This window comes from Ascidia mentula, chromosome 3 (genome assembly GCF_947561715.1).
Source record: "Ascidia mentula chromosome 3, kaAscMent1.1, whole genome shotgun sequence".
Taxonomy (NCBI): domain Eukaryota; kingdom Metazoa; phylum Chordata; class Ascidiacea; order Phlebobranchia; family Ascidiidae; genus Ascidia; species Ascidia mentula.
In genome coordinates this window covers 9,940-37,791 of record NC_138568.1, presented here as the reverse complement: position 1 = coordinate 37,791, position 27,852 = coordinate 9,940, and the positions used below count along the sequence as shown (strand labels likewise).

General features: G+C 37.9%; 6 protein-coding genes across 9 annotated transcripts; 4 read left to right on the top strand and 2 right to left on the bottom strand.

The window, feature by feature from the left end:
- Positions 1-191: 191 nt before the first annotated feature.
- On the top strand, positions 192-1,065 carry LOC145893822 (uncharacterized). The gene is made up of 2 exons (XM_082982181.1): positions 192-283; positions 380-1,065. The coding sequence occupies exons 1-2, from the start codon at positions 281-283 to the stop codon at positions 917-919; spliced, it is 543 nt and encodes a 180-aa protein (XP_082838307.1). The 5' UTR covers positions 192-280; the 3' UTR covers positions 920-1,065.
- Positions 1,066-1,844: 779 nt separating this feature from the next.
- On the bottom strand, positions 1,845-2,557 carry LOC145893819 (uncharacterized). The gene has a single exon (XM_082982178.1). The coding sequence runs from the start codon at positions 2,485-2,487 to the stop codon at positions 1,912-1,914; it is 576 nt and encodes a 191-aa protein (XP_082838304.1). The 5' UTR covers positions 2,488-2,557; the 3' UTR covers positions 1,845-1,911.
- Positions 2,558-3,112: 555 nt separating this feature from the next.
- On the top strand, positions 3,113-8,169 carry LOC145893826 (receptor expression-enhancing protein 5-like). Of its 2 annotated transcripts, none has more exons than XM_082982188.1 (5): positions 3,113-3,381; positions 5,750-5,843; positions 6,101-6,239; positions 7,154-7,322; positions 7,672-8,169. In XM_082982188.1, exons 1-5 carry the CDS (start codon positions 3,171-3,173, stop codon positions 7,734-7,736), a joined length of 678 nt encoding a protein of 225 aa, XP_082838314.1. In that variant the 5' UTR covers positions 3,113-3,170; the 3' UTR covers positions 7,737-8,169. The 2 variants fall into 2 exon arrangements, with proteins under 2 accessions (XP_082838314.1, XP_082838313.1); XM_082982187.1 differs by lacking the exon at positions 5,750-5,843 and adding an exon at positions 5,249-5,342 and having other exon boundaries at positions 3,170-3,381.
- Positions 8,170-8,372: 203 nt separating this feature from the next.
- Positions 8,373-9,787, top strand: LOC145894599 (uncharacterized). Its single transcript, XM_082983217.1, has 6 exons — positions 8,373-8,780; positions 8,832-8,947; positions 9,004-9,088; positions 9,332-9,478; positions 9,539-9,573; positions 9,727-9,787. The coding sequence occupies exons 1-6, from the start codon at positions 8,373-8,375 to the stop codon at positions 9,785-9,787; spliced, it is 852 nt and encodes a 283-aa protein (XP_082839343.1).
- Positions 9,788-11,583: 1,796 nt separating this feature from the next.
- On the bottom strand, positions 11,584-16,992 carry LOC145894081 (uncharacterized). 2 transcript variants are annotated; one of them, XM_082982532.1, is made up of 19 exons: positions 16,821-16,992; positions 16,683-16,768; positions 16,534-16,629; positions 16,366-16,481; positions 16,107-16,316; positions 15,859-16,056; positions 15,515-15,801; positions 15,239-15,458; positions 15,019-15,182; positions 14,765-14,969; positions 14,590-14,714; positions 14,415-14,537; positions 14,272-14,360; positions 14,026-14,221; positions 13,678-13,969; positions 13,163-13,282; positions 12,971-13,104; positions 12,603-12,854; positions 11,584-12,256 (listed from the first exon to the last, which is right to left on the bottom strand). In XM_082982532.1, exons 1-19 carry the CDS (start codon positions 16,918-16,920, stop codon positions 11,970-11,972), a joined length of 3,300 nt encoding a protein of 1,099 aa, XP_082838658.1. In that variant the 5' UTR covers positions 16,921-16,992; the 3' UTR covers positions 11,584-11,969. The 2 variants fall into 2 exon arrangements, with proteins under 2 accessions (XP_082838658.1, XP_082838657.1); XM_082982531.1 differs by having other exon boundaries at positions 15,515-16,056.
- LOC145894082 (serine protease 23-like) lies at positions 12,029-26,628 on the top strand. Of its 2 annotated transcripts, none has more exons than XM_082982534.1 (3): positions 12,029-12,146; positions 23,674-24,320; positions 25,420-26,628. In XM_082982534.1, exons 2-3 carry the CDS (start codon positions 23,778-23,780, stop codon positions 26,050-26,052), a joined length of 1,176 nt encoding a protein of 391 aa, XP_082838660.1. In that variant the 5' UTR covers positions 12,029-12,146; positions 23,674-23,777; the 3' UTR covers positions 26,053-26,628. The 2 variants fall into 2 exon arrangements, with proteins under 2 accessions (XP_082838660.1, XP_082838661.1); XM_082982535.1 differs by lacking the exon at positions 12,029-12,146 and adding an exon at positions 19,851-19,933.
- The last annotated feature ends 1,224 nt before the right edge of the window (positions 26,629-27,852 follow it).

Sequence of the window (27,852 nt, the reverse complement as noted above, 5' to 3'; positions counted from 1 at the left end):
ATATATGTGATATGGGGTGTGTGGATGCTATTGTATTTTGAATCAAAGCTTTGTGAATGAAAAAACTAGTTTTAAAAATCTTTCTTTGTGAATGTGCAGTTTTTACATATGTTTAAATACCATTATTCAACCATGCATGGCATTGAGTTTTTTTTAAGTTGTGCATAACCCATATTGTATTAACCTATTTTAGTTTTCTGTTTGTTAATTTGCTATGAAATGAGGAAGTTTAAAAGAGCAATTAGGCTTGTAGGTAACCAAGTCAAATCAGCCTGTTAACATGGTAAGTGTATTATAAATATTAGGAATACAGTAACAAAATTTTTGAATCTGCTTAAAACTGTAACTAAAATCTTTGAACTAATTTATGTTTTTTCAGGGCCAAGGAGCTTCTTATTTTACAGAAGAAGAACAGCAAGAAATTTTGGAACAAACAAAATTACAACAAAAATATCTTGAAGAAATACAAAGGCGTTATTCAAAACTTGACCCAAGCAGGTCAAAAGATGAAACTCTTGGAGTTCCAGTAAAAGACATCAACCTAATTCCTGAACTACATCAGCACAAACTTGCTTATATGTATGCTGAAAAATTAGGTGGGAGGAGTGGAATTCTTTACCCCAGAGATTTTGTGAGTTTATTCAGCAAACTTTCAACTGTTTGTCCTCCAAAGGAAAAGCTTGAAACCTTGTTTGATTTGTTGGATGTAAGGAGATTTGGTCACATTGGTGGAATTGAATTATACAGGTTTTACCATCTCCTGCTTTCACCTGCTCTTGATAATGAACAAATCAAGAAAATTACAAAAAATGCCATTACAATTTGTGGGGTGAAGATAGATTATGAAAAGTTTCAGAAATGCTTTCCGTTGTGGCAAGTAGTGGAAAAGATGACTGTTGAGTTGCAAATTACTGAATGATGGTGAATATGCTCAGATTAGTGGAAACAAATTTTTAAATGTGATTATTGTCTGAACACATGATATCTTCCTAAAACATTTTGTTTTGTCAATGCAGTTTTTGATGAGCCTTTTTTACAAAGAATTTATTAAATTTTTATTTATTTTTTTTGTTTGTTGAATTATGAATCCCAACCAGAAACCAAACAATAGGAAAAACACTCAGGTAGTCTTTGAACACAAACCTTGTGATGGTCTTGTTTTAAAAAGTTTGCCACAAAAAACAAGTTTCTGATTGGGATTGTGGCATTGCTTGCTTGCAAATGGCTCGTCATACAGGTAATTTATTAATGAAAGACTAATTGCTGATAACAAGATGAGATTAATGTTCTTTTTGATTGATGTAATCAGATGATAACATCAATTGTGCAGTTCATAAACACAGTGTTAAAGAAATGTTTGGGCTTTGGATCTGGCATACATATGCTCATTATTAGGTGTGCAATTTTTTAATTATAAATGTACTGCCCTGTTGTTGTCTGGTTGAAAAATCTAACCTCCCTTGGTGTTACTTCCAGGGGCAAAACACAGTATATCCACAATTACTTTGGGAATTAAAAATGATTTTGCCAGAGAACCATTCTATGCTAAATGTAAAGATTTGGGTCATGAACAAAGCAGAATAAATGACCTTTTTGCCAAAGCCACTGAAAATAGAGTTTGCGTTGAGGAGAAAAGTGTTTGTTTGGGACAGATTATTTCACACATATTTAATCATAAACTTCATAGGCCTATATCCACCATGATGTTGTTTCATATATATATCATTTTTCAATTTTTGGAACATATTTGTGCGTTGTAGATATATTTTTGCGTTGTTGATTTAAAAGCACGCATTTACATTTTGAAACTTTCCTTTATCAACCACTTCCGTATTTTTCGTGAGTATATTTAAACTATGCAGAAGGTAAAACGAACCCAAACAACAAACAAAGAAATAGTCGCCAACAGTATCAAAACAACCCGTTTGTTAATTGCTTGTAGACAGACATTCTTCGAAGATTTTTGACTTGGTGAGCTCCTTTCGAAATAATGTTGCCAATAGATCCACCTGCTTTCCCTTGCGCCGAAGCTTGTTGCAATTTATTTAAAACCAACAGAAATTCTTCAAAATCGACGGTATTGGACCCGTCTAGATCAATTTCTTTGAAATACTTGAATCTGTCCTCTTCGTTGCTAACTTCCCCAAATTCATCCAGCACCATGTTCATCTCCTTGTAATCAATCAAACCATCGCGATTTAAATCGAAGATCTCGAATTGTACCTTAAAATCTCCGATGTCCTCCGATTCCCATTGTGGAAATCGCTTTGCGTAAGCATCGTCGGAAACGTCAGTCAAAAGCTTTCGTTTCTCGTTAATATGTTTCCTCTGAGAGAATATGTCGGCGCAGTAGGTTCTGTGGAGTAAATCTATTTCGTTTTCATCCTTCACAACATCAGTTTTGCGCTCCCCAAGAGCGTTGTAATCTTTCTGTCTGTGATAGCTAATTGCTTCTGGCTGAAGTTGGTAATACATAAAATTGCCCATCTTTGCATTTGAGTTTCAGCAAATGACTTTTAGAAACATGTCTACTATTCTTGTTACTTTTGGTTCATTTGTTGTTTAACAATTGTGAATACAGAGTGACTGTGATGTCATACATCGCACAAAATGTCAACACTACCAGGGAGTATTTTTTTCATGGGATTTATATGGGACAGAAAACTGAGATGTTTTGGGGACAGAAATTTTATGGGACAGAAAACTGAGTTGTTTTGTTTCCGTAATATTAGAAATCTTGATTCAAACGCAGGGTACAAAGGTTACTTACAAAACTGACGTCATGGCTTGGGTAAACAGTCTACACGTTTTTTTATTCTTGCGTGAAGAAAGTGCTTCTGTCACTGAAGTTTGGTAAGTGAAGATATAATTTTTGGTTGCTGTCGAATGTATCCTCGGGGCGTATGTTACTGTACATTACCCGTGCCCTAATATTAAATAACTAGGAACTGAAGCCAAAATAACGTTGGTGAAAGCAAGACAGTTTTTGCAGAGGAGATGAATCAATTTTAATATGCCGTCATACAGCGCTAAATAATGCTTGACAACAAGACAAGTAGCTAAACAGGCTTCAAATTTGTGTTTTTTTTAAACGCAGTAATGTTTCATGCAAGGACATGATTGGCAGGATCTTGTTTTTTTGAAATGTGATTTTAGTTATTCACTGTAATATGTTGTTCTATTTGGTTAGGTTAAGTTGTAACATATTCCAACCACTTGTTACTTTAATTCCATCAAAAAATATTCAAGAAATGGCTGCATTTTCTCCAAAAGTTCTTCTAGAAAAATTGGATCAAGCATTGACAGAGAAGAATGTTGTCACAGACTATCTTGATACCATAGAAAAAAAGACCAATGTAAAGAAACGATACCTTGTTATAGGTAAGATTCCAACTGCAAGGAACTTATTTTTGCTTTTATGCAAACTAAAATTTACCTGAAGTCTAAATTTACTTTTCAGGTTTAAAGTAAACATTTTCAAACTTGAAATGTTTCGTTTTAGAAGCAAAGTTCAAAACATTTCTGTTTGTTAGAGCAGACGCATGTATGGGAGGCAGACAATTTACAATCTGTTCAAACATTATTTCTTCATACTCACATATATTTTTTTTAGCCATGAGCAGTAAGGTGCTGGTTGTTTTAGCATGTAATAAAAGCTTCAGTCTTTATACTAATTACAGTAGTTACAGTTATGTTTACTACAGAGAAGCAAGGAAGCTGTCTGGTTTTGTTAAAGCATTTGTAGTGTGGCACTGTTTAATTGAAATGGCAGAACATACTGAGCAGCTCAACACTTTAATCCAACGTCTTACACATTATCTTGAACAATCAGGATTGAAGAAGCAGCTGCAACATAAGCAAACACTTTATGGTAATACTTTATTTATATTTCTTGTTCAATTTAGCTCGTTTTGTCCTAAATGTAAACAGTTGAAAAGATCTTAAAACATTTTATTTTCTGAATCAGTTTTAAGCAGTGAAGTGCATGGGTTTGGTATTATACTGACAGCATATGTTTAAGTAAGGAAGGAAATAATTACATTAGTCCCCAGAAGTTAGCTATATTGTGCAGTTTACTGTGGTTTATATGCCATGTGCCTACGAACAGATATGCATAGCTGTGTTTCATTTAATGAAAGGGTAATTTTGTAAATTAAAATTGGAAAGATCTTGGCATAGCGAAAACATTGTTCTACTTTCTTGCAAAAAGTATAAGTATATTTGCATAAGCTGAATAAATGCATGTTTGAAATAAGAAAGTATATCATATATATGTATATACATAGGCATCGATTTTAAAGTTTCCAGGTTAGGCCAAGTAAAATCATTACACAGCCCAAAGGTTAAGAGACGAATTCATATTTGGCTGGTCCAAGTTTATAGTGCCAAGTCAATTTACTTAGTGCTTTTGAGTGATGAACTGAATTGTCCAAATTCGGTTTGGCTAAAATTCGTCTAAAAAAATACGTAATCGTCAGATTGTCTAAAACCTATTCGTGTTTCGGTTTTAAGGTTGTCTTGGCTGTCGTTGGTAGTTTCCAAATGTATTACCGATCTTGTCCTGGGCGTGAGCAAAACAATAATACTATCAAGCACTACAAACTCTTTTGTTCTTTAAAATGTGTGTCTTCAGCGACAGTATTTGGCAATACTAACATTACGAGAATGTTTTGTCACTGAACATTCATAAGTCGTCGTTTATTCCTCGTTAGTTTTGGCGCAGTTTGTGAGATTGTGTGATATGCAGAAAAGATGCGCTAAATACTATCATTTTTCATAGTATTGAAAATTATCACTGAGTCAGCAAATGAAATCCGGAATCTGAAGCTTCGATACATCACTATAATGAATAAACTGTTTCAATCCGTGACGATTAGACAAATGCATGCCACAAACTTAAACAGTGAAACACAAAGCGAGCATTTAACTATAGCAAGATGTGAGATAATGGTTGGCATTGCACGTATATCAGCTTGAAGAAAGACAGAGACTTTCCGAATCCAGGGTTAGGCCGCCTAACCTGGGTATTTTGCAGGTTATAGGCTGGCCTTCTCTAGGAGCTACGAATCGACGCATAAGTGTATATATATAGTTATATATATATTTATATATATGTAATATATGTAAATGTAATATATATATGTATATATAGACACTTGTTGGGGTGTGTCAAGATTTTTTTGTTTTTTGTCCCTGGTTTTATACGTTGTCAAAATATCATGTCTAACTATGACAACATATTTGACAGCATTTATGACATTTTTGTCTCTTTATCTGGTGATTGGATATGCCAACGACTTGTTGTGCAACTTGATAGGCTTCGTGTATCCAGCCTATATTTCGTGAGTTGCATCAGTGCATGTGCTACTCAGCTTGCATGAAATTGTAGTTGTTTGCACGACAACTCCAAACCTTTTTGCTTTGTTTTTGTTGATGAATCTCAAAATTCCTGTCATTACTTAACAGTGCTGTAGAAAGCTATAATGATGGCTGCACAGCCTGAATCACTATTACACTCTTGTATCACTCCATTTTTGCCTGTTTGTCTTTCCTCATCGATAAATTTACCAAAAACTGATGCTGATTTAAACCCTGGTGAGACATACCCTGTGTAAATTTGCACTGTTTGAAATAAAATGGTTTCTGTGCCAGTTGATCTTAAATTCTTTGTAGCCTGAATGCAAAACAAGAGTATGTTTGTATTTTTATGAGAACTTTTCATTGCATGCATTCCTTTTCACTTGTTCAGGTGTGGCAGGCTTTCTTGGTTTGTGGCTTGCCTCTGGATACATGGCTGCATTAATATGCAATATAGTTGGATTTGCTTATCCCGCTTACAAATCGTAAGTACTTCTACGTCTGGTATATATATATAAAAATTTATTTATTTTATCAGGTGGTTTTGACTGCCTTGAATTGATAATTCTTCGTGATATATTTGCATGTCTTTTCCATCACAATTTCATTTCCAACTTAACACCGCTTCCCATGCATGTGTTTGAGTGTGCATGCACTAGTATAGCTGGTCTAGTTCTTCAAATAACGTTTAACATTTTGCTATCTTACAACTATTGTTTAACATTGTGTTTGGACGGTGCAGGGTGAAAGCAATTGAATCCCAAAACAAGGATGATGACACCGAGTGGCTGATGTACTGGGTTGTCTTTGCAACTTTTAGCGTGGTCGAGTTTTTCAGTGATATTCTCCTTTCATGGTTTCCATTCTACTTCCTTGGAAAGGTTTGAAAGCGATTTTCCACTGATAAGCAAGTCATGATCGCTGAGCTGCAGAGAATGTACACTGTTTCAACTTCATATCAGTGCAATTTGTGAATACCCACAGTTTGGTTGGTGTGCAGTTGATTTCCAAAGCAGTTGTTTGCCCACACTGGGTCTTACTGTTGCTTGTCTCTGGGAGCTAAAACATAGTTTGGTACTAAACCATAATGAGGAATTGTTGTCACCTGGCAAATAGACCAGACATACTGTGGGTTGTCACAAGTTGCACTACTTGGACCTCTACATTCTTACAAGTTTTTTACAACTACCAGATTGATTTAAATGTATGTTTGGTTTTCAACCAATCTGTTAATGCAACACACACAATCTATCTTGTTGCCAGACACAACTGACCTTGTATTAACATTCAGTAATCTATTTATTAAACGGTAAATGTCAAAAGTTTGGTATTCATGCGTTGGTTTAGGTTTTGAAGGTTTTATCCTTCAGCCAACCTTTCATATATTTGTTTTGTGTTTCCTCTCAGCACATAGTGTTTGTTGATATTAAGCAGCACCCTATTACAATGTTGTGCATATGCATCCTGTACGTGATTTGCATCATGCAACCAGTTCAAAACATTGCTCGGTGCCTGGCTTAACTAACTAATAGTATTTTCTAATGCCTTGCTTCTACAAGAATATCGATGGGTTTTCCAAATATTTATTTGCCATTGAATATTTGTTAAAACACCATTTTTGGAATTTTATAAAAGATACTCATTAATATCCTTTGTCCTCTTAGTTTTGTTCAATAAAATAATTGTAATTTTATGTCACTTAATTCTTTTTAGTATTTTTAGTCTGTAAACATAACTTACATATTTTTAGAGATACCAAGACCAGACTTGATGTGACCAATGCAAATGTTTTTAGTGTGTCTTTCTTCTGTGGTGTATGGCTCCTGTGTCATGGAACGGTTCGGCCATGTTGTACAAAAAAACCATCCGGCCATTTATTCTACGGAATGAGAATAAAATAGATAGTATGTTGGACAAGGTTGGTGCTGGTGCAAGGGAAATTGTTGATAAAGCTACTAAAGATGGTGAGTTGTGCTCTATCATCGCATTATGGTCCTATACCTTAGTTTACTGTACGTTATATGATAATAAGTGATCACTTTAAGTGATACAGAAGAAGCCGAACTGTAGGCGAAAGACAAATGACTTAGGTTTTCTCTTAAATAACTCTCTTACATCAAAAACCAAGTCTTTGTGGCCCATAATACTGTTTGGAGATTCCTATACACATTTTGAGAGTTCTATCTGTTACAATGCCATTTGAAATAGGTCACTGTAAAATGACTTTTAATTTTGCTTTTTATTGCTAGTAAACCATTTTGTTGTCGTCCATTGTTGATTTATGAAAGGACAAATTTCTCCAATCATGTTTAGGAAAAGATATGGTGGCTGATGCTGCAGCTGAAGTTGTTAGTTCAAGTCTGAAAAAAGATGAATAAGTGATGAAACAAAGCTCATTGTTACCAATTGTCTACTGTCTTTATTGGATTTTTGTACTCATGAAAACATCTTCAAAACTAGATTTGTTGATATGTTAATAATTTGCTTTACTGTAAAGAAACAGTTATTATTTGTTATTTTGTTTTTTTGATGTTGTAAAGGGTTTTTCACAATAAATTGTTAAGTTTTGATTGTACAAACCTGTTAAAATGCTTATTCACAAGGAGTGTGGTTTACGCTGCTAAGCTGTCATAATTATTGTGCAATTACTGCAATGTCACTGTGGTTGCAATATAAACATAGGAAAAACTTGCACCATTACTAATGTGAACTTAATTTCTTGTGTATTCACTTGATACTTTGTAGCAGAATCATTTTTAAGTAATTCGTGTTTAACCCAAATGTAAATACTTGAAATAAACTTGGAAGTTATTTGTGAATTTTCTTTACCAAGGTTAACGTATTTTTCACCACATTTGACAACCAATCTCTCGTTTCATTCAGATTGATTTGTGATGTAACAAGCCATATGATAATGCAAACTATGACGTTAAAAACCCGGACTTGTAAATGAACATTATCATTTATAACTATTGGGAGAGTAAACAATCGCGATAAATGTGATTATAACAAGTATGGCCGCTCTGGAAAGGGAAAGTTTTGAAGACGATTTGAGCTTTGAAAATTTGGATATATCAGACTCTGGCAGCTTCGGCGAAATCCAAAAAACAAGAAAGAAGAAAAATCGATTCCTTCAATTCTTATCAAAGATATTTAAAAAGAAAACAAAGAAGAAATTAGTTCCTGATGTTTCCAATTCTGAATCTGACTTGTCAGGCAGTAATTGGGCAGCCAAAGAACACGTGACAAACCCTCGCAGTCCTACAGCTAAAAAAAAGGGATTTATTGAAAGAAGCCCTGAACGATCCGACGACGAAAAGGTTTTTATTCCAACCAATGAAAACAAAACACAAATTTCTGAAGGTAACAAAACAACTGCAAAACAACAGACTCCCAATCAACATGAAATGACGACAAAAGTGGTAACATTTAATCTCGATTGTGATGATCGCAGCTAATGTGTTTATCCACAGGAAATACCTACTCAACCTCAAAATATGTTTCAACCCCCAACTTCTACCACGATTGTAAATAACATTTCTCAAAATAATATTCTTACATCTTCGCCACTCCCAAACAACACTGATAAGTAAAAAAAGTGTTAAACAAAATTAAACAAAGAGTTTGAAGTTGTTTCATCCACAGGCCAGTACCTAAACCCCGAGTCAAACGACGTCGCAAATCACGAACAAAAAGCAGTGAAAGTTCCAATTTGCACCCAAATCAACCGGTAATTTTATGGTAAAGTTTGCACACAAAAACATGCAAACTATATATAGTTACAATATATGAGTTTATACCAAATTGCCATTTCGTCATAATGATGTTCAGAATCTTTCAATTTGGTGATAGTGACATAAAAGGCCACTTCGACAAGATTTATACTTGCGAGTCGTGCGAAGCATGCTGCCAAATACCTTTACAAACAGTTGTTTATTATGTGGTAATTTGAATTTTATTTCCTGATATCCAGAAAAGAGCTCATTACTTGGTTGTAGAAATTGTTTACCATGGCCGGGCGCTTACTGCAGTGGAGAAGGCAAAAGTACAAGGAAAAGTTTCACAATACGTTGATCAAATATTACGTCAACCACAGGACTTCACGCCATCACCATCCGAGGTATTGGGTACAGACATGGACAGGAAAACGACTGTAATATTTTTTTTTACAAATTTGCAGGCGGAAACATTTCGCCCAATCAACCCTTCTGAAAGGTAAAAACATGTACTTTGTGATATTTTTTTATTTACTTTTATTCTCCATCAGTATTGCGTCACCTGTTTTCGTATCGGAACAATCATCTCCAATAGTAAGAGTCGCTGGGTTTGTTATGGCAACAAATACGCATTTTTATGTCATAATTGCAGAGCTATGCATGCTCAGACGCAAAAACAATCAAACTATCGCCACAGTCCCGACCTATGGTGAAAGCAATGGTGAGTCCCCTTTGCAAAAGTATCGTTCCATTTCATCGGTGTCGATTGTTGCAGATTTCTTCGCAACAACTTTTGGATGCAAAGTCCATGCGGAGGATGGAGTCACGCGATAAAGCAAATAACCTTCAGGACAAACGATTCGGTTCAATGGGATTCGAAAACTCGTCCTTGCAGTTTAATGTCATGCAAACAAATTCACATAACCAGGTTCTGGTTTGATACAACTTCATTTGAATTCTAGTGTTGGCAATTCCTCTGTGAGCTAACAATGTAACAGAACAAATCACCTTAATTTGCATAAAGGCAGCATCACATTATCCGCTTTGTTTTCATGGCAACCACCGACTCCAGAAACAAAGGTCAATGACCCGTGACACATCGTCGCGTACAACCCCAAGAGAATCACTGGAAGCAATCGTGCCTTTCAACGAGCACCGTGCTGTCTCTGTTACGTCACCACCACGACATCATTATTTAGAAGAGAATTTGCCTTCGCCCTCCTCGTCGCCATCTTGCGGTTTGCAGTGGATGCATCAAATTGGAGGAGGTTCATCACACCATGGCTCACTGGTGTGAAAATTTACGCGATAGCTGGTTTAATACTTGTTTGTCGTTTTGTTCATTTAATAATTTTTTCGCAGCCATCTGCCCCAAATCAGACAAGTTCAAGTGCATTTAAACCTTTCAAAAGAGGTATGCAAATCTCTAAATCCCTAATGAACCACTTTACCCTTCTCCCGCGCATGGTTTTCACAGGTATAACCAGACAAGAAGGCAAGAGATGGCGCACACTAAAGGAACACGAAGCGTGGTGGATGCCCCGCGAGTGGGCGCGCGAGAGAGAGATTGGGGCTTACAAACAACGAAGGTTTCATGAACTCAAAGATGTTCGAGAGAACGAACGAGAACTGTCCAAGATGGCTAACATAGAAAAGATTAGAACCTCAAAATTTATTCGAATATAATATGGGGAAAAATAAATGTCCTGCAACCATAACTGGGTCGACAGCTAATATTGAAACAAGTGTATTTGATGGTACAACATAAAATTAATTATGACCAATAGTTTGTTCCCCCGTATTACCCGTTTACAATGCTTCACGATGGTGGCAAAATCCCTATTCTAACTAAACATCGTATAATCACATTATTTGGATGTTTGCGCACAAATATCTTTAACTAACCCAGTTCTTCTTCACCTTTTCTTTTTTTGCAATGTAAGAAGCAATCTCGTCTCTTTGTCGAAACAGACATCACGTCTTCTCCTGGCAAAAATAAAATCCCGCGTACGATATGTTTTCAAACAATCAGACCACGAAAGAAATGAAAGTTGCTGAATCATCCACATATTTCAAAAGATTAAGGATGAAACTACTTGAATTACATTTAAATAAATTCTTGTGGTTACATTAACTTAGACTTTGCCAAAATCGCATTTAACCCAATGCATTTTTCATTTTGCGTAAAGTGTTACTCATGCGTGACGAAAAGAGTTTCCATTCCATGTTTTAGTATTCTATGATGACACACTTTAATACGGAATATAATATTTTACAGACAACTATGATGACACACATTAAATACGGAATATAATATTTTACAGACAACTATGATGACACACTTTAATACGGAATATAATATTTTACAGACAACTATTTTTCTATATTTCGTTGCCGACTAATTACCAACCTGCAACCCTATCATTTCTCACTGGTGGGAAATTTACCAACGGTTAACAAACAACTATACTGGTCACATCACTATTAACCGTTCCGACTTTGCGTCATAAATGGTCCTAACGTCACAAAGTGCTGCAGGTGAAGATTGGCTGAAAAATTGGTTAAGATAGAAGTTTTTTACCAAAACGCGTGTAGCGCAGCCCCTCACGTTTAGGCAAAGCAGAAACTGTCGAAGAATACAAGTATCTAGAAATCTGGGGAGGGGGTCAAGTACAAGCACTTGATGAATAAACTAACCAAGGGGTGTGCAACTTGCTGTTTGTGAACAGAAATATTATCAACTTTAAAACAAATTTATTTGTACATTGGACATACGATCATACGATCATACATCTGGTTTACACATATTTTAAATTCCAAATGTTGTTGCTTTACCTGTTTTCACGGCTATACATATTATCACAGAAAACATGGCTCCTATTGGTTGTAAAATGGTTAAACTGCAGTTGTGCCTTTGGTTGACATGGCAACAGATGTAATTCTCTTTGCCTTCTTTTGTTTATGGAAACGACCACAAAGAATGTCCAACATGTTGGAGTAAAGAATGGGGTTAACAGCACTATTGATGGGGAGAAGGATGATTGCTGTGATGGCATACACAACATTAGGCAGGTTAGTACCGAATTGTCGTAGCACTGCCATTATTGTTAGTGGTCCCCAACACAGAACGTTACTTGCAACAAGTCGAAAAATACGCCTTTGCATGGCAGTTGCTCTTCCATCTATTAAAGAAAATTTGTCCTGAAACTGGTCTAAATTTTTGTTTATAATTGTGGTTTTTGCACATCTATTTCTAAACAAATAATAGTTACAGCATTTATTTGATTGTCAGCCATTTCCTGAAATAGCTGACTTGCATGAACAGTTGATTGTATAAAACTGTGCTTTCTGAGATAAACATTATAAAAATATTTAAATGACAAAAATAATGTAGTGGTTTGCTATCAGTCTAATGGAGTATGATGTTGCAACAAAATTAACAAAAATGATTGTTTCAATGTGCTAATTATTTTGATGAAGTGGCCACCATCAAACCAAAATGTAAGGATCAGCTGTTAAAAATATTACCTGTTGCCAAAACTTTTGTCTTCTTGGTAGCTTTTTTGTATATTAACATGTAAGCAATAATGACGTACATCATTGCAATAAGGTTGAACATAGTAACAGCAGCAGAATATTGAACGCCGGCATCTTGTGGTGTTGCAAGCATGTTTGGAACACAAACACTATGTTTGCTATAGTACCCAAACGTAACAAACTTGTGGGTGGAATGTGGTTGAAAATGTTTTGTTGCTTGCTCTACAAATTTCCAACTTGTACCTGGAAACAGGTTATCATGTAGTAGAATGACATGTAATTATTTTGGTTGTGAAAATAATAATTGAAACAAAGTGAATTAGCAGGCAAGGCAAGGCTTGTTCATAGTTACCTCTTACCTGTTTTGAGTGTCATGTTGCGAGAAATTATCTTAAGTCGTTTTACAAATAATATCAGTTCCTCTTTTGTCACAATATCCGAATGAAAAAAATTGTTAGGGAACCAAGCTGATGAAGCAAAATAATCATGCAACCTGTTCATAAGATGCATTATCTCTATGTGTGAACTAACTAGTGTATTGCTGTTGGTACTTGTAAAGTTTTGGAGGCAACATAAACAGCATGGAAAATATCCATCCACAAACACAAGCTATCCATGTCCTTGTTGGCGTAATGGATGAATTGTTGAAAGGTCGAAACACTGAATATAACCTTAAAAATACATTTTGTGATATTCTACTGGTTTGTGATATTTGAACTGGTTTCCGATATATAACTGGTTTGTAATATTTAACTGGTTTGTGTTATTTGAACTGGATTCCAATATATAGCTGGTTTGTAATATTTAACTGGTTTGTGTTATTTGAACTGGATTCCAATATATAGCTGGTTTGTGATATTTAACTGGTTTGTGTTATTTGAACTGGATTCCAATATATAGCTGGTTTGTAATATTTAACTGGTTTGTGTTATTTGAACTGGATTCCAATATATAGCTGGTTTGTAATATTTAATTGGTTTCTGACATATAACTGGTTATTCCATTCTTGGACTGGTCAAATATCCACAACTGGTAAATCTGATTGTAAATTCCATAAGAGTCCTACCTTGATGATGTCATAATGATTAACATGATTACAGATGTTTCTGTGCCAAGGGAACACAAGAATCCCAAGTTTGAACAAGCATTTCCACTTCTCCATGTTTTATCAGCTTCACAATAAACTCCAGAAAACTTAGTGGAGTAAAAAGTTATGGATGAGAGATATGCAGCTGTCAGTAAATCGGCAACAGCTAGGTTTAATATAAGGATGTGGTTGCTTGTGGCAACACTGGTTGATAATCTGTGTGGCATTTTATACAGTATGTAAATTTGCCGAGATGCCACGAATAAGTTACCTGTGCAAAAATATGGTGTTAGCATTTTAAAGACACTTGCAGAAACTATATTGTACCAGTCATTGAAAGTACAGCCATTATCCACACCATGACTTTAAATATGGCGGGAGCAATCATTTCTGTTGCTGAAGAAAAAGTCTTCTTCAATTCTTCAGAGGGACATTCATCACTTTTGTCACTGCAGTCATCTGACCCATCATACATCGATGATCGAGACACAAAAAGTGGATCGCCAGTTTCACAATAGAAATGCTGAAACAAGACTGACATTGCAAGCATCAATGTTTCAAACATAGTCAAACCTGTGAGCAATTCATTTCATCACTTAGGTCCAAACAGTCCATTTCTCCATCACAGAGTTTATTGCTGTCAATGCTTATGATGTCTTTTCCTGTTGGGATTTGCAACAATTTTTATGCCTCTAATTGCTGCAGTGACAACCCACCTGCTTTGCACTTGTATCTGTGAGGACAAAACTCTTCATCTTCACCATCAACACAATCTTGTTCTCCATCACACACTTGCCCTCCAAACAAACCGTCTTCATCTGAAGACTTCATACGATAACCTTGGATAATAAATACAGCTTTAAAACGAACTTGATGAATGGTCGCTTCTACCTGAGTCACAGTTGAATCTTTTTTCCCTGCTAAGAACAGAGTAAAACAGATAGTTGCAGTATTGTAAGTTATGTTCGCATGATGGCTCGTGTAGGCATTCGTCCGACAAGTCAGAACATTCTGGCCTGTCAAGATGTGATTGTTTAATTGTGATTATTTCCATTTTCAAACCCACCTTAAATCACACTTTGATGCTGCTTTTGGTTTAAGGGGGTTGGTGGTTCCACCATTGGGGCACGTAATAATGTAATCCTTAGATGTTCGCTCTCTGTTACAAAACATTTCGTCCACAGACGACGCTGTGACGTCACAATCCCGATACCCGTTGCAAACTTTTGAAAACTTAAGTTCTGTCGGTGATTCCCCACACTTGATAGTACCTGGGTTTGGCAGATTTAACTTTTCTGTAGTTTAACATAATATCCATACCTTCCAAGCAGTTGTTCTTGACATCATTGCATATGACGTCACAGATATTTATTCTTTGTTCCGTTCCACACAAACACTCATCTGAGAGGTCTGGACAGTCAATGATGCCGTCGCAAACTTGCTTGTCGGAAATTAACATGGAGTCGTCGACACACCGAAAGCATCTGGTCGTTTTTCTCATAAGTTTGGTGGCAAGAAACACAATTATATTAAATCATACCTCCATTTGCCTTCCCGCTTACAAACGTCAATACTTTCCTTGCAATCTATTACGTCATCATTAATCATTGTTTGTGGTAGAATGCAGTTTCGAGTTGCTGTAGAGGAATTTATTAAACACTTAAACCCAAAGCCATCTCTTCTTTCATCCCAATCCCCATTACAATCGGACACTCCGTCACAGAACTTGTGACGTAACAGACACCTTAGTGGTGGAGGGTCTGTGACGGGATAATACAAATACTTAAGTTACACTAATGGAACCACTTTAGCTCACTTGTCCCAAAAGAATTCAAGTTCGATCTGTCTACAATATTTTTGGAAATGCTGCTCCTTGTGACGTAATGGGGTGTGACGTCAAGTCCAGCACACCGCACAGAACCTTCGCAATTGCATTCGTCACTGCCGTCGGCGCAATCAGGTTTGCCGTTGCACCTTTTTTCAGCCAACACGCAAGTTTGTACGTCATGATCAATGACGTCATTCTTCAGTGAATTTGCGTCATCGCAAATAAATATCGTTCCGCAGTTACTTTCGTCACTGCAGTCCAAAGCGTAATAAGTTCTAAGCGCACATTGTGTTATGATAATCTTGAATATAATTCTACAATATATTATGAACCTCCCGTTGGTTCCATTTTCCATTATGACGTAGTTTCCGCAATCAAGTTTTTCGTCACAAACTTTTGATTTATCGAGGCAAGTATAACTTCCCAAACATTGAAACATTTTCCCTCCAGAAGTGGAATTGCAACCACATTCGTCACTTCCGTCCGAACATTGCTTTATTCCGTCACAAAGTTGCCATTGTTGAACGCACCTAAATCCGTTCCTTAAGTGGAATCCACAATTTACGACTTTTATTCTCACCTCATGTTGTCGCATGTGGTCGCTGTTGGGCAATTGCACTCGTCACTTGCTGTGACGTCGTCGCAGTCATTCTTTCCGTCACAGAGCTTTGACGCGATTATTTTTTTTCGGTTTCCAGCACAATCAAAACAAGTTATTTCGTCATAGCCATCGTGACAATGATTTATGCCATCACAACGCAGAGACAAAGGCACACATTCCACATCAGATCTGTTCAATGGAAAATTACTGTGTTGTAAAATTGATAAATTTCACCCACCCTTGGTTGCACGTCACCGATCCATTGCACCCACACTCATCTGACCCATTTTTACAGTTCATTACGTCATCACACATGTGCGTCATGCAGTCATTCATGTTATAAGAACAGTTTGCCTGAAAGATCTGATAATTATTTGGGGGGAAGCATACTTTTCACGTACTAAACCTCATCCGCGTAATCAGCACAATCCCCATTGTTGTCGCATAGTAACGACGAATGAATGCAGTTTTTGTTAAGCTCGTAACTGTGATAATTATCCATCTGATATAAAGTGGATCGTCGTACTTAATTTGGCATTTACGTACAAACATTACCGTTTCATGAAGATAATTTTCGTAACCGTCGAATATGTTGTTCGTCCCTTCTTCGCATATAAAGTAGTCATCTGGACAGTCTGTTTCTATCAAAACAAGTTCGCTCCAGCAATTATATGAAATATAAAATAAGCTTACTTGCAATCAGAACAAGTGACAGTAGGATAGCCAGCTTCATGTTGCTCAAAAACTTTGAAAATGTTTGCAAACTTACAAGCTTGTGGTTGAACCTAATCATGTTTCCTCTGTAATTCCTATAATTTCGCGGGAACTTCAAGGGAACAACGCGTTATACCAGTATTGAGATCACACAATTTAACGGAAATAGCCTGGCACACTCATGACCTTTTGATGACAAAGTATTCCACTTTGTGTCGCCCCAGAGCACGCCAGCCTGTGTTTGACCCCAAATTATCGTTTTTCCATTCCGCTCTTATTTGGCTTGATCCGGAGCACCGGAAATTCGTGTGTAGAGAAAATATCATTGAATAATCTCATTTGTGGGAAATGTCTGGAATACACAGACTAAATGTTATCATGTTTGTGTATTGTAACCACATGAAGTGGCACGAACTGTACAAAAATAAAAATCTAGTCGGATAAACTGCAGGTCAACATTACAAGATATCTGGCCGCTGATATTGCAAAGCTACATTACAAATTACGACCCCAACCCCCGAATTTCTAACCAGGATGACGTCATACGCGTATTACATCACTCGTTAATGACATTATCCCGTAAAACTCTTTTTCATAGTTTTTTGGGATTACCCTTTTCTGCGCAAATACGCCCAGTTTTGATGCGGCTTCAAACGGTTTCCTGGTCGTTCCAGACGAAAACGCGTCACAATAGGGTCACGTGACTAAACTTTGCTCGTCTGGAATTGTGTGTTCGCTCGTTATTGCAGCTTCAAGTTTAATGGTGTGAATTTTTAATTAAAAACCGCAATGTTTGGTAGAGCTGGGTACCCCCTGGAATACGGAAATATTTGTTTTAACCCCAAACATTTGTCAAACCCCTAATTACCCCCCCCTACCTCCCACGTACCCAATTCACGCCTAACCCACAAACCAACGCTTAAAGTTTTCAAATTCTTTCGCTACCATCGATCAATCATGCTTCTGTGACGCCACAAACGTCTGTAGTGTCCAAATAAAGGCAGTAGAAGGTAGTGTTTGTTGGCAGGTGGCTTCCCACAGCAACTTGACCATTTCGCACGAGCATCGTTCCGCTACGTTGCACACAGTACTAGCAGTGATTTCCTGATAGCCAGAACTTCTCGTGTGAAATTTTCACAAATGTGGGCGGCATTGTGACGTCATCGCTTAGTTTGTGATTTTTGTCATTTGTTGTTCCACGTAAACATCCGGGATATGAGTGAAAGTTAATTTCATGTGATTTGTCCAGGGAAGACCCAGTGGTGTCGTCGACTTCATACCAACAACAGGTGTTCAAACTTATAAATGTAGTTATGTCCCAGCCAAAGTATCAAGTTTCGCAAATTGTTCAGGTCTAAGTGCCGCGTGTGGTATTGGAAACATTTTCCAATTGAACATTGTCGCAATGCATCTTGCTTGTGTACATGTCATCATTTGCATCGGTTTAAACAGTTGTTGCATAACTTGCTCCCCTGTTATGGTTGAGTGGACGCAGTAATACGTGTTTGTTAGTGCACGTGTCGGTACTGTTAAAGTATGAGTGGGATCTGGTGACTCACTAGGTTAGGACGAGATAATTGCCCACTGGTTTCCTTGGTTTGGGTTAAAAAGACTAAAAACCCAAATTTGACATTCAGATGAGACCAGTAGAAAGTCAAAATGTCATTTTTATTTAAACGCAATTTGCGTGAAACCTTCCCAACGAATGTGGGAGTTGAACGAAGTTGTTGTTGTATGAACAAGTCGTGATCATTGAATCCAACGAGGTTACAGGCCACTTGCTAAACCTAAAGGTCGGGTCTAACAGCAAAGCTACGAGTCTAGACTACACGCCAGACTTTATTCAGTGTTTTAACCATTGTTTTGTCATCAAACAAACTACGTCACGTGACATCGTTTCGCAGCGGTTTCATGATCATTGAAGCGTAACGGGGTAATCATATTTCCAGAAATGTCTAGTGAAGAAATTACCGTAAGTCGAAACGCGTTGAACGGGGAACATCTGCAGGTATTTAGAATTACATTTCCTGCTCTCTAACTTCAAAGGCAACATTTTCCAAATTATATTGTATGGATAAACTTTAAACAACAAGTTACATTTTCCATATTGCATAAAAATACCTTTATTGGCCTACACCAATTTTGTTTCAAGACAATTTTAACACTATGATTACTATCCAATGACATTGGGTGTAACCTTAAATCAGTAAATGGTTGGTTGGAAGTTCAAGGGCATCTATTATTCGTTTGTGAAGCAAAAGGTGTATCATGGTGGTATTCCCAGCCCTACGATCAACGATCCTACCAGGGTTAACGCGTTAAACCGTGACGATACCACGTGACCAATTTCGGTTAAGTTATGTCGATTCAGAGTCCGACCAAACATTCGACAATCTACTACTTCCGCGTTTAAGTTTAACATACATTGTGAGGCAACAATGCCGTTATGCAGGAAACCAAGCTATAATGGTGGTAATTGTGGTCGGTGCTGCAATTTTCCCTTTCTACACATTCTTTGGTTTTTTACATACGGTCAGATTGACGTTTCCGAGCCAAATTTAATCCATGTGGTTGATAAGTTGTTGAAGGCGGTGAGTGGAGGGAGATTGGTAAACCTGCACATATCCCTTCCTAATAAGGCAACGCCAAGTTTGACGAGAAGTTAGTTGAAGCGAGGTTACGTTGCAACAGACATGAGGGTTTAATTTAGGCTACGTGTGATTAAGTACACGTGTGTTTTGCATGGCTGCGTCGTGCATAGTTGGAATTCCTCAAGTTGACATCGGAAACCAGAGTTGTGCCTCTAGCAAGAAGCTGGAAGGTGGTTGGGTACATGTTCGTTCGTTTACTGCCTAATATGTTGCAACACTGTCAGGATTATGGTGGAAAGTTTGTGTTAGCTGGATTTGGGTTATTAACGCTGTTGGCCGGAATACTTTCAAGGGTGTGTGGAAGGTTGTGTTCCAATGTTTGTTTGTTTCCCAGAAATAGTAAAGTATTTAAAACTGTTGCCACTCGCTTCTGTGTATGGAACCTTAAGCGCTGATTTTTGAACGAACAAATCTTCTTACAAAGCTTTTCTTGTTGAGAAGGTCAGTACGGATACAAATGTTTTTCCACGTTTTATTTTCACCGACAAACCGACCGGAGATAACTTTGTCCATTGTAACGTGGGTCAGGTTATTTGCAGAGTAAACAGTCATGTTTTGAAAGGTGGTCGAACAAAATATGTCAATCAACCTGTTTGTTTAGTAAACACAAATCTCTCCGCTTCATTAACCATGTGGAGAGATGGCTTTGTGTTGAATTAAAGAACTCATAGAAAATATAGTTAATGTTACTAAACGGCTTGTGGAGCAGAAATAGAAAGTAACTGAAACGTCAGGGATTTGAAAAATCTAAATCTTTTCTGTTTCTCGGTAGGAAAGGTGTATTGACCCTAATATGAAGATTTTACACCGGGTGGTTGTTATCGATACAGTAGCAGGTATAGGCAGTCGGCCATGCCAAGTTTACGTGTTTGTGCAATGTCAGTTGGTTGATCATATCAAGCTGTGTTATATCCGTAGTCAATGAGCATTGTGGGGAACCATGTAAACTGATATTATTGTTTAGGTGTCAAATCGATACACCACCAATCCAGGCTTCACAGTGTTTATCGTTTGTGGCGAAACAAACCCGCAAATTTTCATGGTGTAAAAGTTTTGAAATATTCCTTTGTGTTTTGGAGAAAGTATGGAAGGAGATGGCAATCAGTAAATATCGTCGATAAGATTTCTGCGCAAACAAATCCAATCGGTCATGTGTTTATGGATTGGGATAATTTCCCTATTTGTTCCAACTTTTCTGTGTTTAATTTCGTGTATAGATTTCATTGCCATATATGGTCAACGGCTATAGTTTCCGCGCTGTGTAGAGTTAGTGTAAACTTCGACTTTATGTACCGGAAGCACTCCACGAACTGCTACATAACCAGCCGCAGATCGCTATCTACGAAAAACTTGCACAACCTGCATAACTGTGTGCAGTCAACCATATCCGCCTCACCTCTTGAAAATTGTATCACGTGACACCGTTACGCAAGAAAGGTTTTCCGGTGTGTTCAGTTCTTGACCCTTGTGGCAACGCCTGCTTTCAAATGTACTCGGTTTGTGTAGTTACTTCCTGTTCAACCTATAATTTAACGAAGCGGCCGACAGGACTTGCCTGTTTTGTGGTGACCGCGCCATCCTTAGCACTTGTGACGTCACACACAGGCGTGTATCACGTAACAAAACAAGCGCGAAAGCTTGGTGCGAAATATGAGGAAACTTCTCCATAAAAGCCGAAGTTGAGCAGGTGCGGGAAGACTCCACGCTCGGTGGAATTTTCCGTTGGGTTCCTGCTTCTACTGGTGCCATAGTGTTGCTACAACTTCTTTAAATTATTCTTGAAAGATGTAACTTTGCCCGCTTGTTGACTTAAGTAGGCAAAAACGCATTATCTTGCTGAAAATTCAACACCAAACTGTCATCGACTGTAACCTGTCAGTCATCACGTCATAATGCACTGTGTGACGTTCGAGGCAACAATTACTGTCCCTCCACAGTCTCAGTTATGCACTATGTGTGATGTAATTCGAGAAGGCTTCGTGTCACGTGATGGTTATTTACGGTTGCTGTTAGCGAAGGTGTCTATGTATGACGTCACCGCCGTGTTACTTGTGACGGGGGTGGAGGCTCAGGAAATAACTGTCTCTATGCTAAACACAGTTAAGTGATTGGGTTGTGTTTATCAAGCAAACTTTACGTTGACATTTTGTTTTTTAACGACCGTTATTTTTAAATAATTACGTCATGTTTTAATGTGCTCCTACATGTTGTAATGCGATTGGGCATTCCCCTTGATACAACAGACAACTGTCAAATTTGTTTCGCGATAATAGATGGGGATCGTCATGCATCGCTGCACAAAGAGTATGTGGCAGATTTTTTGACCCCTTACCATCTACTGACGTTGCTGTGGAAAACAATCTCATTGTTACGACACAAAGAAAAACGCTGCGTTGACGTTGATTGAGCTGGTAAAGTTTTATCAATTGTAGAATTTCCTATTTAAGGTTCGAGGTTAATGCAATGGGTTTTGTGTTTCAATCCTGTCTGGAAACGCGCTTTCTTCACAATATTAAGTAGGTTTTGCGTCGAAGACGTTATTTGAACAGCAGTGCGTTTCCTATGGGTGGATCTTTGGCCAACAAATGTCAACGAGTCATTACACATTAGTTGGCATTTGCTATAGGCTTTGCTGACTGTCGCAATGTCTGCAAATGATTTTAACAGTGTGTAGTGTAATGGTATAAACTTGTTGGAATCCTGACTTCAAAGGAACTCATTAAGTTTCACTGCTTTTAGTCGTGATGTTGTTTTTATTGCTAATCTGTGTTGGGTTATGATGGACCAAGTCTCGTTTAGAGAAAACATGAGGCGAATCGTAATCCTGTGTCCAGTATTGAGTCGGCGACATCAGAAGAATGTGGGCTGTGATCTGTACGCTTCGCTCGGCTTCTGTTACCCAAGCAAGCATTAAAGCATATCCTCACTCAGTACATTAAGAATGTGCGACGAAAAATAACTCGTTTACGATAACAAAACTTTTCTGTATTTTAAATCAATGGTTGTATTGTCAAGTCAATAAAAATAACAGTTTGTTTGCAGACAAAACAATATCTACTCATTTGTCAACTCTACAAAGCGTTTTTGGGTTTGTGATGCAACAGTCTCACTACAGAAGCGTTTGTGATGCGACAAACATGTCGACTGGTGTCCGGTCCTTCCATTAAGCGACATATAAAGTTACTCTGAATGTCATACTTAGGCAAGGTATACGAAATGCCAGTTTGTAAGTTGATGAATTCGGCCTTTTCACCAGTCCCTTGTGGCTTATAATGATTTTAAACTGTCTAACATGATATATTGAGATGATTTGTTATTTGTTTAATTGAATGGATTGTACAAGCAAATACCAATCTTCTCCGAATGATAATCTTTATAATTAGCTTGAACTATGACGTAACAAACAGCCGCTGATTGTATTGAGAACAAACAAGAACAAACACGTTATCGACCAAAATATCTTGTCTCCAGGGGATTTACCTAATGACGTAAGATAGTTTAATCCCATGAGAGATAGTTAAACAACGGCAACCAAAGTCTGTGTGTTCCGTTTTGCAGATCAGCGTCCGCTCATACGTAACAATTACAATGTCGTAATAATAGGTAATTAATACGTATTAAGTGGTGATTGTAACACAGCTCTTATCATGAAGTGATTCGCTTGAGCAATTTCATATCGTGGACAATGTATCATCGTAAGAACAACGCATTCCCCTAAATATGGAAAATATGAGAGAGGATTAAGGGATGGTTGTGGGTCGTCAATCACCTCGCACATAAGAAACCTGTGTAACACGTTGGAGATTCTAAATAGGATTTCTTATAGCTTGATTCGTGGTTGCCTAAACCAAAGCTATTTGAGTTGTTGCTTACTTAAGAGAAGACCACCCACATACAAACGCTGCACGCGTTATTACATCACAATGCACTTTTCTTTGGGATATTCCGAAGCTTGAAAATCTCTCGTGGTTACAGGCAGAACAGAATGTATTTGTTTGTGTTTAAACATTTTCACTGCCAAGTTATGTTGAGGCCTGGGGCACTTAGGCATCTAGTGGGCATATTTGTATTGGTTTATTCGCCAAGAGTAAAGAATGATGTATTACAGACATAAATACGTTGGCACGTCTCCTCAGCCGTGCGCATTTTTTCCCACCGCAAACTTTTTCTTTTACTCGTAGACTTTTCGCTCGGCCACTTCACTTCTGCCTACTTGGTAGTTGATCGAGACGTGTTGCTCTGCTGCTGGCGTCTTACTACTAGTACTTGTTGAGGAAATTCAGCGATGGCGATGTTGGGCGTGCTATTGCTTGCCACCGCATCGTGTGTGATTGGGAGTCGGGTCAACATCGAAGATTTTTCGTGGAAACGACCAGAATTACCAGACATCTTCGCCGAAGAAGAGATTGTGGAGGGTCGGGCTCAGTTTCAAGGTCATGTTCCACGCAAACTAAGAATTGACTGTGACCTTGAGTGTCAGATATCACGTGGGGAACAACCTTTAAGCGTGGAAGAAGTGAAAATGTTGATGAGTTACGAAACCCTGGATGTGGAGAGAGAATTACGAATCCGAACCGTTGTGAACGTATCCAACATTCCAAGCGAAATTTTACGCGGCAAAACCAGACCGGATGAGCCAAGCAGTCGGCGTAGGAGATCAGTGTTTGGATACGACACAAGATTCACCCTAAATTTGAACCGGTTTGCTGATAGATTTCCTTTTTCAGCTGCTGTGAGACTATCTACAGGTTGTGGGGGTGTCCTTATCTCCCCTAAGCACGTGCTGACCTCAGCGCATTGCATCCATGACGGGAAAAAATACTTGAAGGTAAAAATTTAATGATTGAATATTTTTGTACAAACTCTAAATGTATTTATGGATTTCGGGTCAATGACAGCTTGTTAATTGCAATTATTCAAAAAATATGCAGACAACAGAAATCATCGGTTTTATTCAAATATGGCCATAATGTTGACCCTTGTTAACCTGTTACATATATATATATATATATATTGCTATTACATGAAACAATTAACTATTACATGTTTCTTGTATGACGTGATGTTAAAAACGTGTAACTGTGGAAGGTGCGTCATGCGCTTATCGTGTTATCTACACCTACACATTTGCTGGCTTAAATATGGCCGTCTGATTGAGATGTGTGTTAGGAAACCTTCATTCATCTTACTCTTGCCTGATTTTGTTTTTTACGCCTAACAGGAAAGTTTTGTGAGACGTCACACACACGAGAGATTATGTTAAACGATGGTGACGTCACAATGTCACTAAAAATTAGACCGAAATCGTTTTTAAATTATGGCATGAGGTTTCCCGCAAACTCAATTCTTTGCCATTCGTTCTGTTTTTATTTTACTTTCCCTTGACTGCGTGTGACATTTCACACACAGGGCGATTGTGTGGAAACAATGACCGATTGTTCTGAAACCCAAACCTCAAGCAAGGCATTGTAAGGATGAATATTGCAAGTGGTGCATTGGTCACGTGGTAGAACTAAATGGACATTTCTGATTAAAATTTGAGTTGTGGTAAATATTTAAATTAAAAATTTGCGCGTCTTCAAAATCATTTGAAAAAAGTAAAATTATTCGACGGCGAACTTAAAAAGCGCAAAAAGTAGTGTCTGTGGCCGAAGTTTGATGAACAACACATTACTGTTCGTTACGCTTCAGTGCCTGCGAGCAAACAATGCGGTTTGTTTCCGAACCCGGCGCCTCTGTGACGTCATAGAGCTATATCTGTTAGCGCGTGTGTGCTACATTATTGTTCGGATTTGCAAAAGCGAAATAAAAGTGGTAGTCATGACAACACCACTTGAAAGACATTTTTACGTTGAGCGAATGGAATGTTTGTTTAGGATTTCTATGGTTTGCCTCACACGATTTTTTTTCAACGCATTTTTTTTCAGGGAGCGAAAAAGCTTCGCGTGGGAAGATACATGAAGAAGAAAGTCCGCAAAAACCGGAAGAGGAAAGCAAGGAAAGCGAGGAAACGATCAAAGAGGAGTCCTCAGTTTGTGCTGAAGTTCAGATGGACGAGAGCAAAGAAAATCCACACTCCAGAACCTTGGATCCTGAAATCGGGTCAAACCGACACCGGACTTCGTGTGGAATACGACTACGCCGTCATTCAACTCAAACGTCCTCTCGGACAGCAACCGATGAAGCTCGGAATCAGTCCAGAGAAAAGGAATCTGCCAGGGAACGGAAGGATCCACTTTACCGCATTTAACAGCAACAAGAATCCACAGATGAAGTACAGATATTGCATGGTTGAGGACCAGTCAGCCGATATGATCTACAACTACTGTGACACCGAACGTGGCTCATCTGGGGCTGGAATATACATCCGCCTTTACGATCGCAACTCCACAGAATGGGATCGTAGGGTGATTGGCGTCTTCTCTGGACACCAATGGGTGGAATCTCCGGATGGAAGTCCTCCGAAGGAATACAACACAGCTGTGAGGATCACTCAGCTTAAATATGGCCAGATATGTTACTGGAAAACCGGTGATTACAATCTATGCCGGGATGGTTAGTTCTCTGGTAGTTAATTCTCTGCATGCGATTGGTCGGCGAGTGACACGTGGCAGCTATTTATTGGTTTGTCCCGTGTTGCTGAGATTCGCGTTTCTACAATCAACGCAGTTCGTTTGTCATTGTTACAGCATAAACCGCTTCATTTGTTCGTTATCGTGTATTTCGCGTTGCAGCATAACTTTTGTACTTAAACTGCAGATGCAGGATCTGACACTTGCCCCTTGAAACAAAGATTCCTTCACAAAAACATGTTCCTTCTCTGCTTGTGTAGATATAATGTTATTTATTTGTAACCCTTTATGAAATATCCTTGTTCAAACCAGTATTAAATCATACCACTAAACACTTGGTTTTAAGCTGGCGAAAGATTTTCTCCTTCAGCATAAGCTCGCGTTTCATGTAAAAGTGCTTTGTGTTCTATTCGTGTTGTTACTTGAGTATCAGTGTAAATAATACCGGTAAACTGTTGTATTTGGACAACATTTGGAGAAATTATCCGAAGCATATTCGTATTCGCTTTCATTCCTGTCGGCTCGCGTATTTGAAATAAATCTAAAAACACGCTCCAAGCATTACGTGTGCCCACAGTACGATGATGTCATTGCGACACTTTCTTCTCTTCGAATGACGTAATTTTGCTCCGGGTAAAATGGCTTCTGAATTATTGAAAGGAAACGCACTTTATGGAGGATGCTCGATTTATTTTTTGGCATTAAGTGCTCTAAACCTTTTTGCTTTGGCCGTTTGACATGACATTAAGATCGTATCAAACCTTCGGGGTTTTACGCCTTTATGAAGTTTAGGAATGGAAAGTTCATTTACCGTCTGGGTTACGGTTAGCAGTTGTAAGATTTTAATTGGGCAAAACTGAGCGTTTGTTCGATAACTTGGACCGTCGGTCAAATATGAAGAGCCCTTCATTCCTAGGGAAAATACCGCAGAATTTGTGAAGCGTAAACACTTTCAACAAGCTTTGATTGATTTCGTTTGCGCGTAATGCGTTCCTGCTGGACAACTATGTAATGTGGCAGCATGGTGTAAACGTTAGGTATAAACGCAGTTCAGCTTTATATTCCTTGCAGTAAAAATGATTATTAACAATAATTATTTTGCAAATATGTTGATTTTGTCGAGGTCTTAATTTACTTCACCAAAAACTCGACCAATCTTAAGCGAAACCTCACAAAAAAAATACAGGAATTGTTAAAAACGATGCAACTTGTTTAATTCGGCAACAAGTTAAGTTTAATCTATTTTTTTTACTACACCGGGATTCCCATTTCCTTATTTTGTTATTTGCAAATATGTTGATTTTGTCGAGGTCTTAATTTACTTCACCAAAAACTCGAATCCCATTCAGGTTTTCTTCTTGGTATATGGGTCGGGCTCTTGACGAAATGCTGCCAATCACCCGCCCTAAGTTAAGTTTAATCTCCAAGACCAGAGTCACGAGTACGACATCATGGGGTGAAATTATGCACTGAAACACCCACAAGTGTCGCTATTGAGTTATAATATTTCTCGAAACACTTAAAAAAAAGAACAAGAGACAAACAACAACGACAGAATTTGTAAATATGTTGCAAACAACAAGAACCATTGAATTAAGCATAGCCAGTGACAAATACCGAATCGAGTTATTACAAAAGAAAGTGGTCGTACGCTGCTTGACGTGAAGCATATTCCCAGTAACCTGACTCTTGTGCTGATTTCTCGCCATTATGTTTAACCCTTGTTGTTTGTCTTCTTGCTTTGCCCTTTCTTCAGTTGTATGCCTTTAGCGTCCTTTTTCAATAAAA

Bases quoted from the DNA above. Each gene is read 5' to 3' on its own strand.
- LOC145893819 (XM_082982178.1), bottom strand. From the start codon at position 2,487: ATGGGCAATTTTATGTATTACCAACTTCAGCCAGAAGCAATTAGCTAT.
- LOC145893826 (XM_082982188.1), top strand. From the start codon at position 3,171: ATGTTGTTCTATTTGGTTAGGTTAAGTTGTAACATATTCCAACCACTT. The intron at 5,844-6,100 runs GTAAGTACTTCT...TGGACGGTGCAG, and splicing joins GCTTATCCCGCTTACAAATC to GGTGAAAGCAATTGAATCCC. The intron at 6,240-7,153 runs GTTTGAAAGCGA...AAATGTTTTTAG, and splicing joins CATTCTACTTCCTTGGAAAG to TGTGTCTTTCTTCTGTGGTG.
- LOC145894599 (XM_082983217.1), top strand. From the start codon at position 8,373: ATGGCCGCTCTGGAAAGGGAAAGTTTTGAAGACGATTTGAGCTTTGAA. The intron at 9,479-9,538 runs GTATTGGGTACA...ACAAATTTGCAG, and splicing joins TCACGCCATCACCATCCGAG to GCGGAAACATTTCGCCCAAT. The intron at 9,574-9,726 runs GTAAAAACATGT...TCATAATTGCAG, and splicing joins CCAATCAACCCTTCTGAAAG to AGCTATGCATGCTCAGACGC.
- LOC145894081 (XM_082982531.1), bottom strand. From the start codon at position 16,920: ATGATTAGGTTCAACCACAAGCTTGTAAGTTTGCAAACATTTTCAAAG. The intron at 16,482-16,533 runs GTTTAGTACGTG...CAGATCTTTCAG, and splicing joins GTGCTGATTACGCGGATGAG to GCAAACTGTTCTTATAACAT. The intron at 13,970-14,025 runs GTACAATATAGT...ATTTTTGCACAG, and splicing joins GGCTGTACTTTCAATGACTG to GTAACTTATTCGTGGCATCT.
- LOC145894082 (XM_082982534.1), top strand. From the start codon at position 23,778: ATGGCGATGTTGGGCGTGCTATTGCTTGCCACCGCATCGTGTGTGATT. The intron at 24,321-25,419 runs GTAAAAATTTAA...ATTTTTTTTCAG, and splicing joins ACGGGAAAAAATACTTGAAG to GGAGCGAAAAAGCTTCGCGT.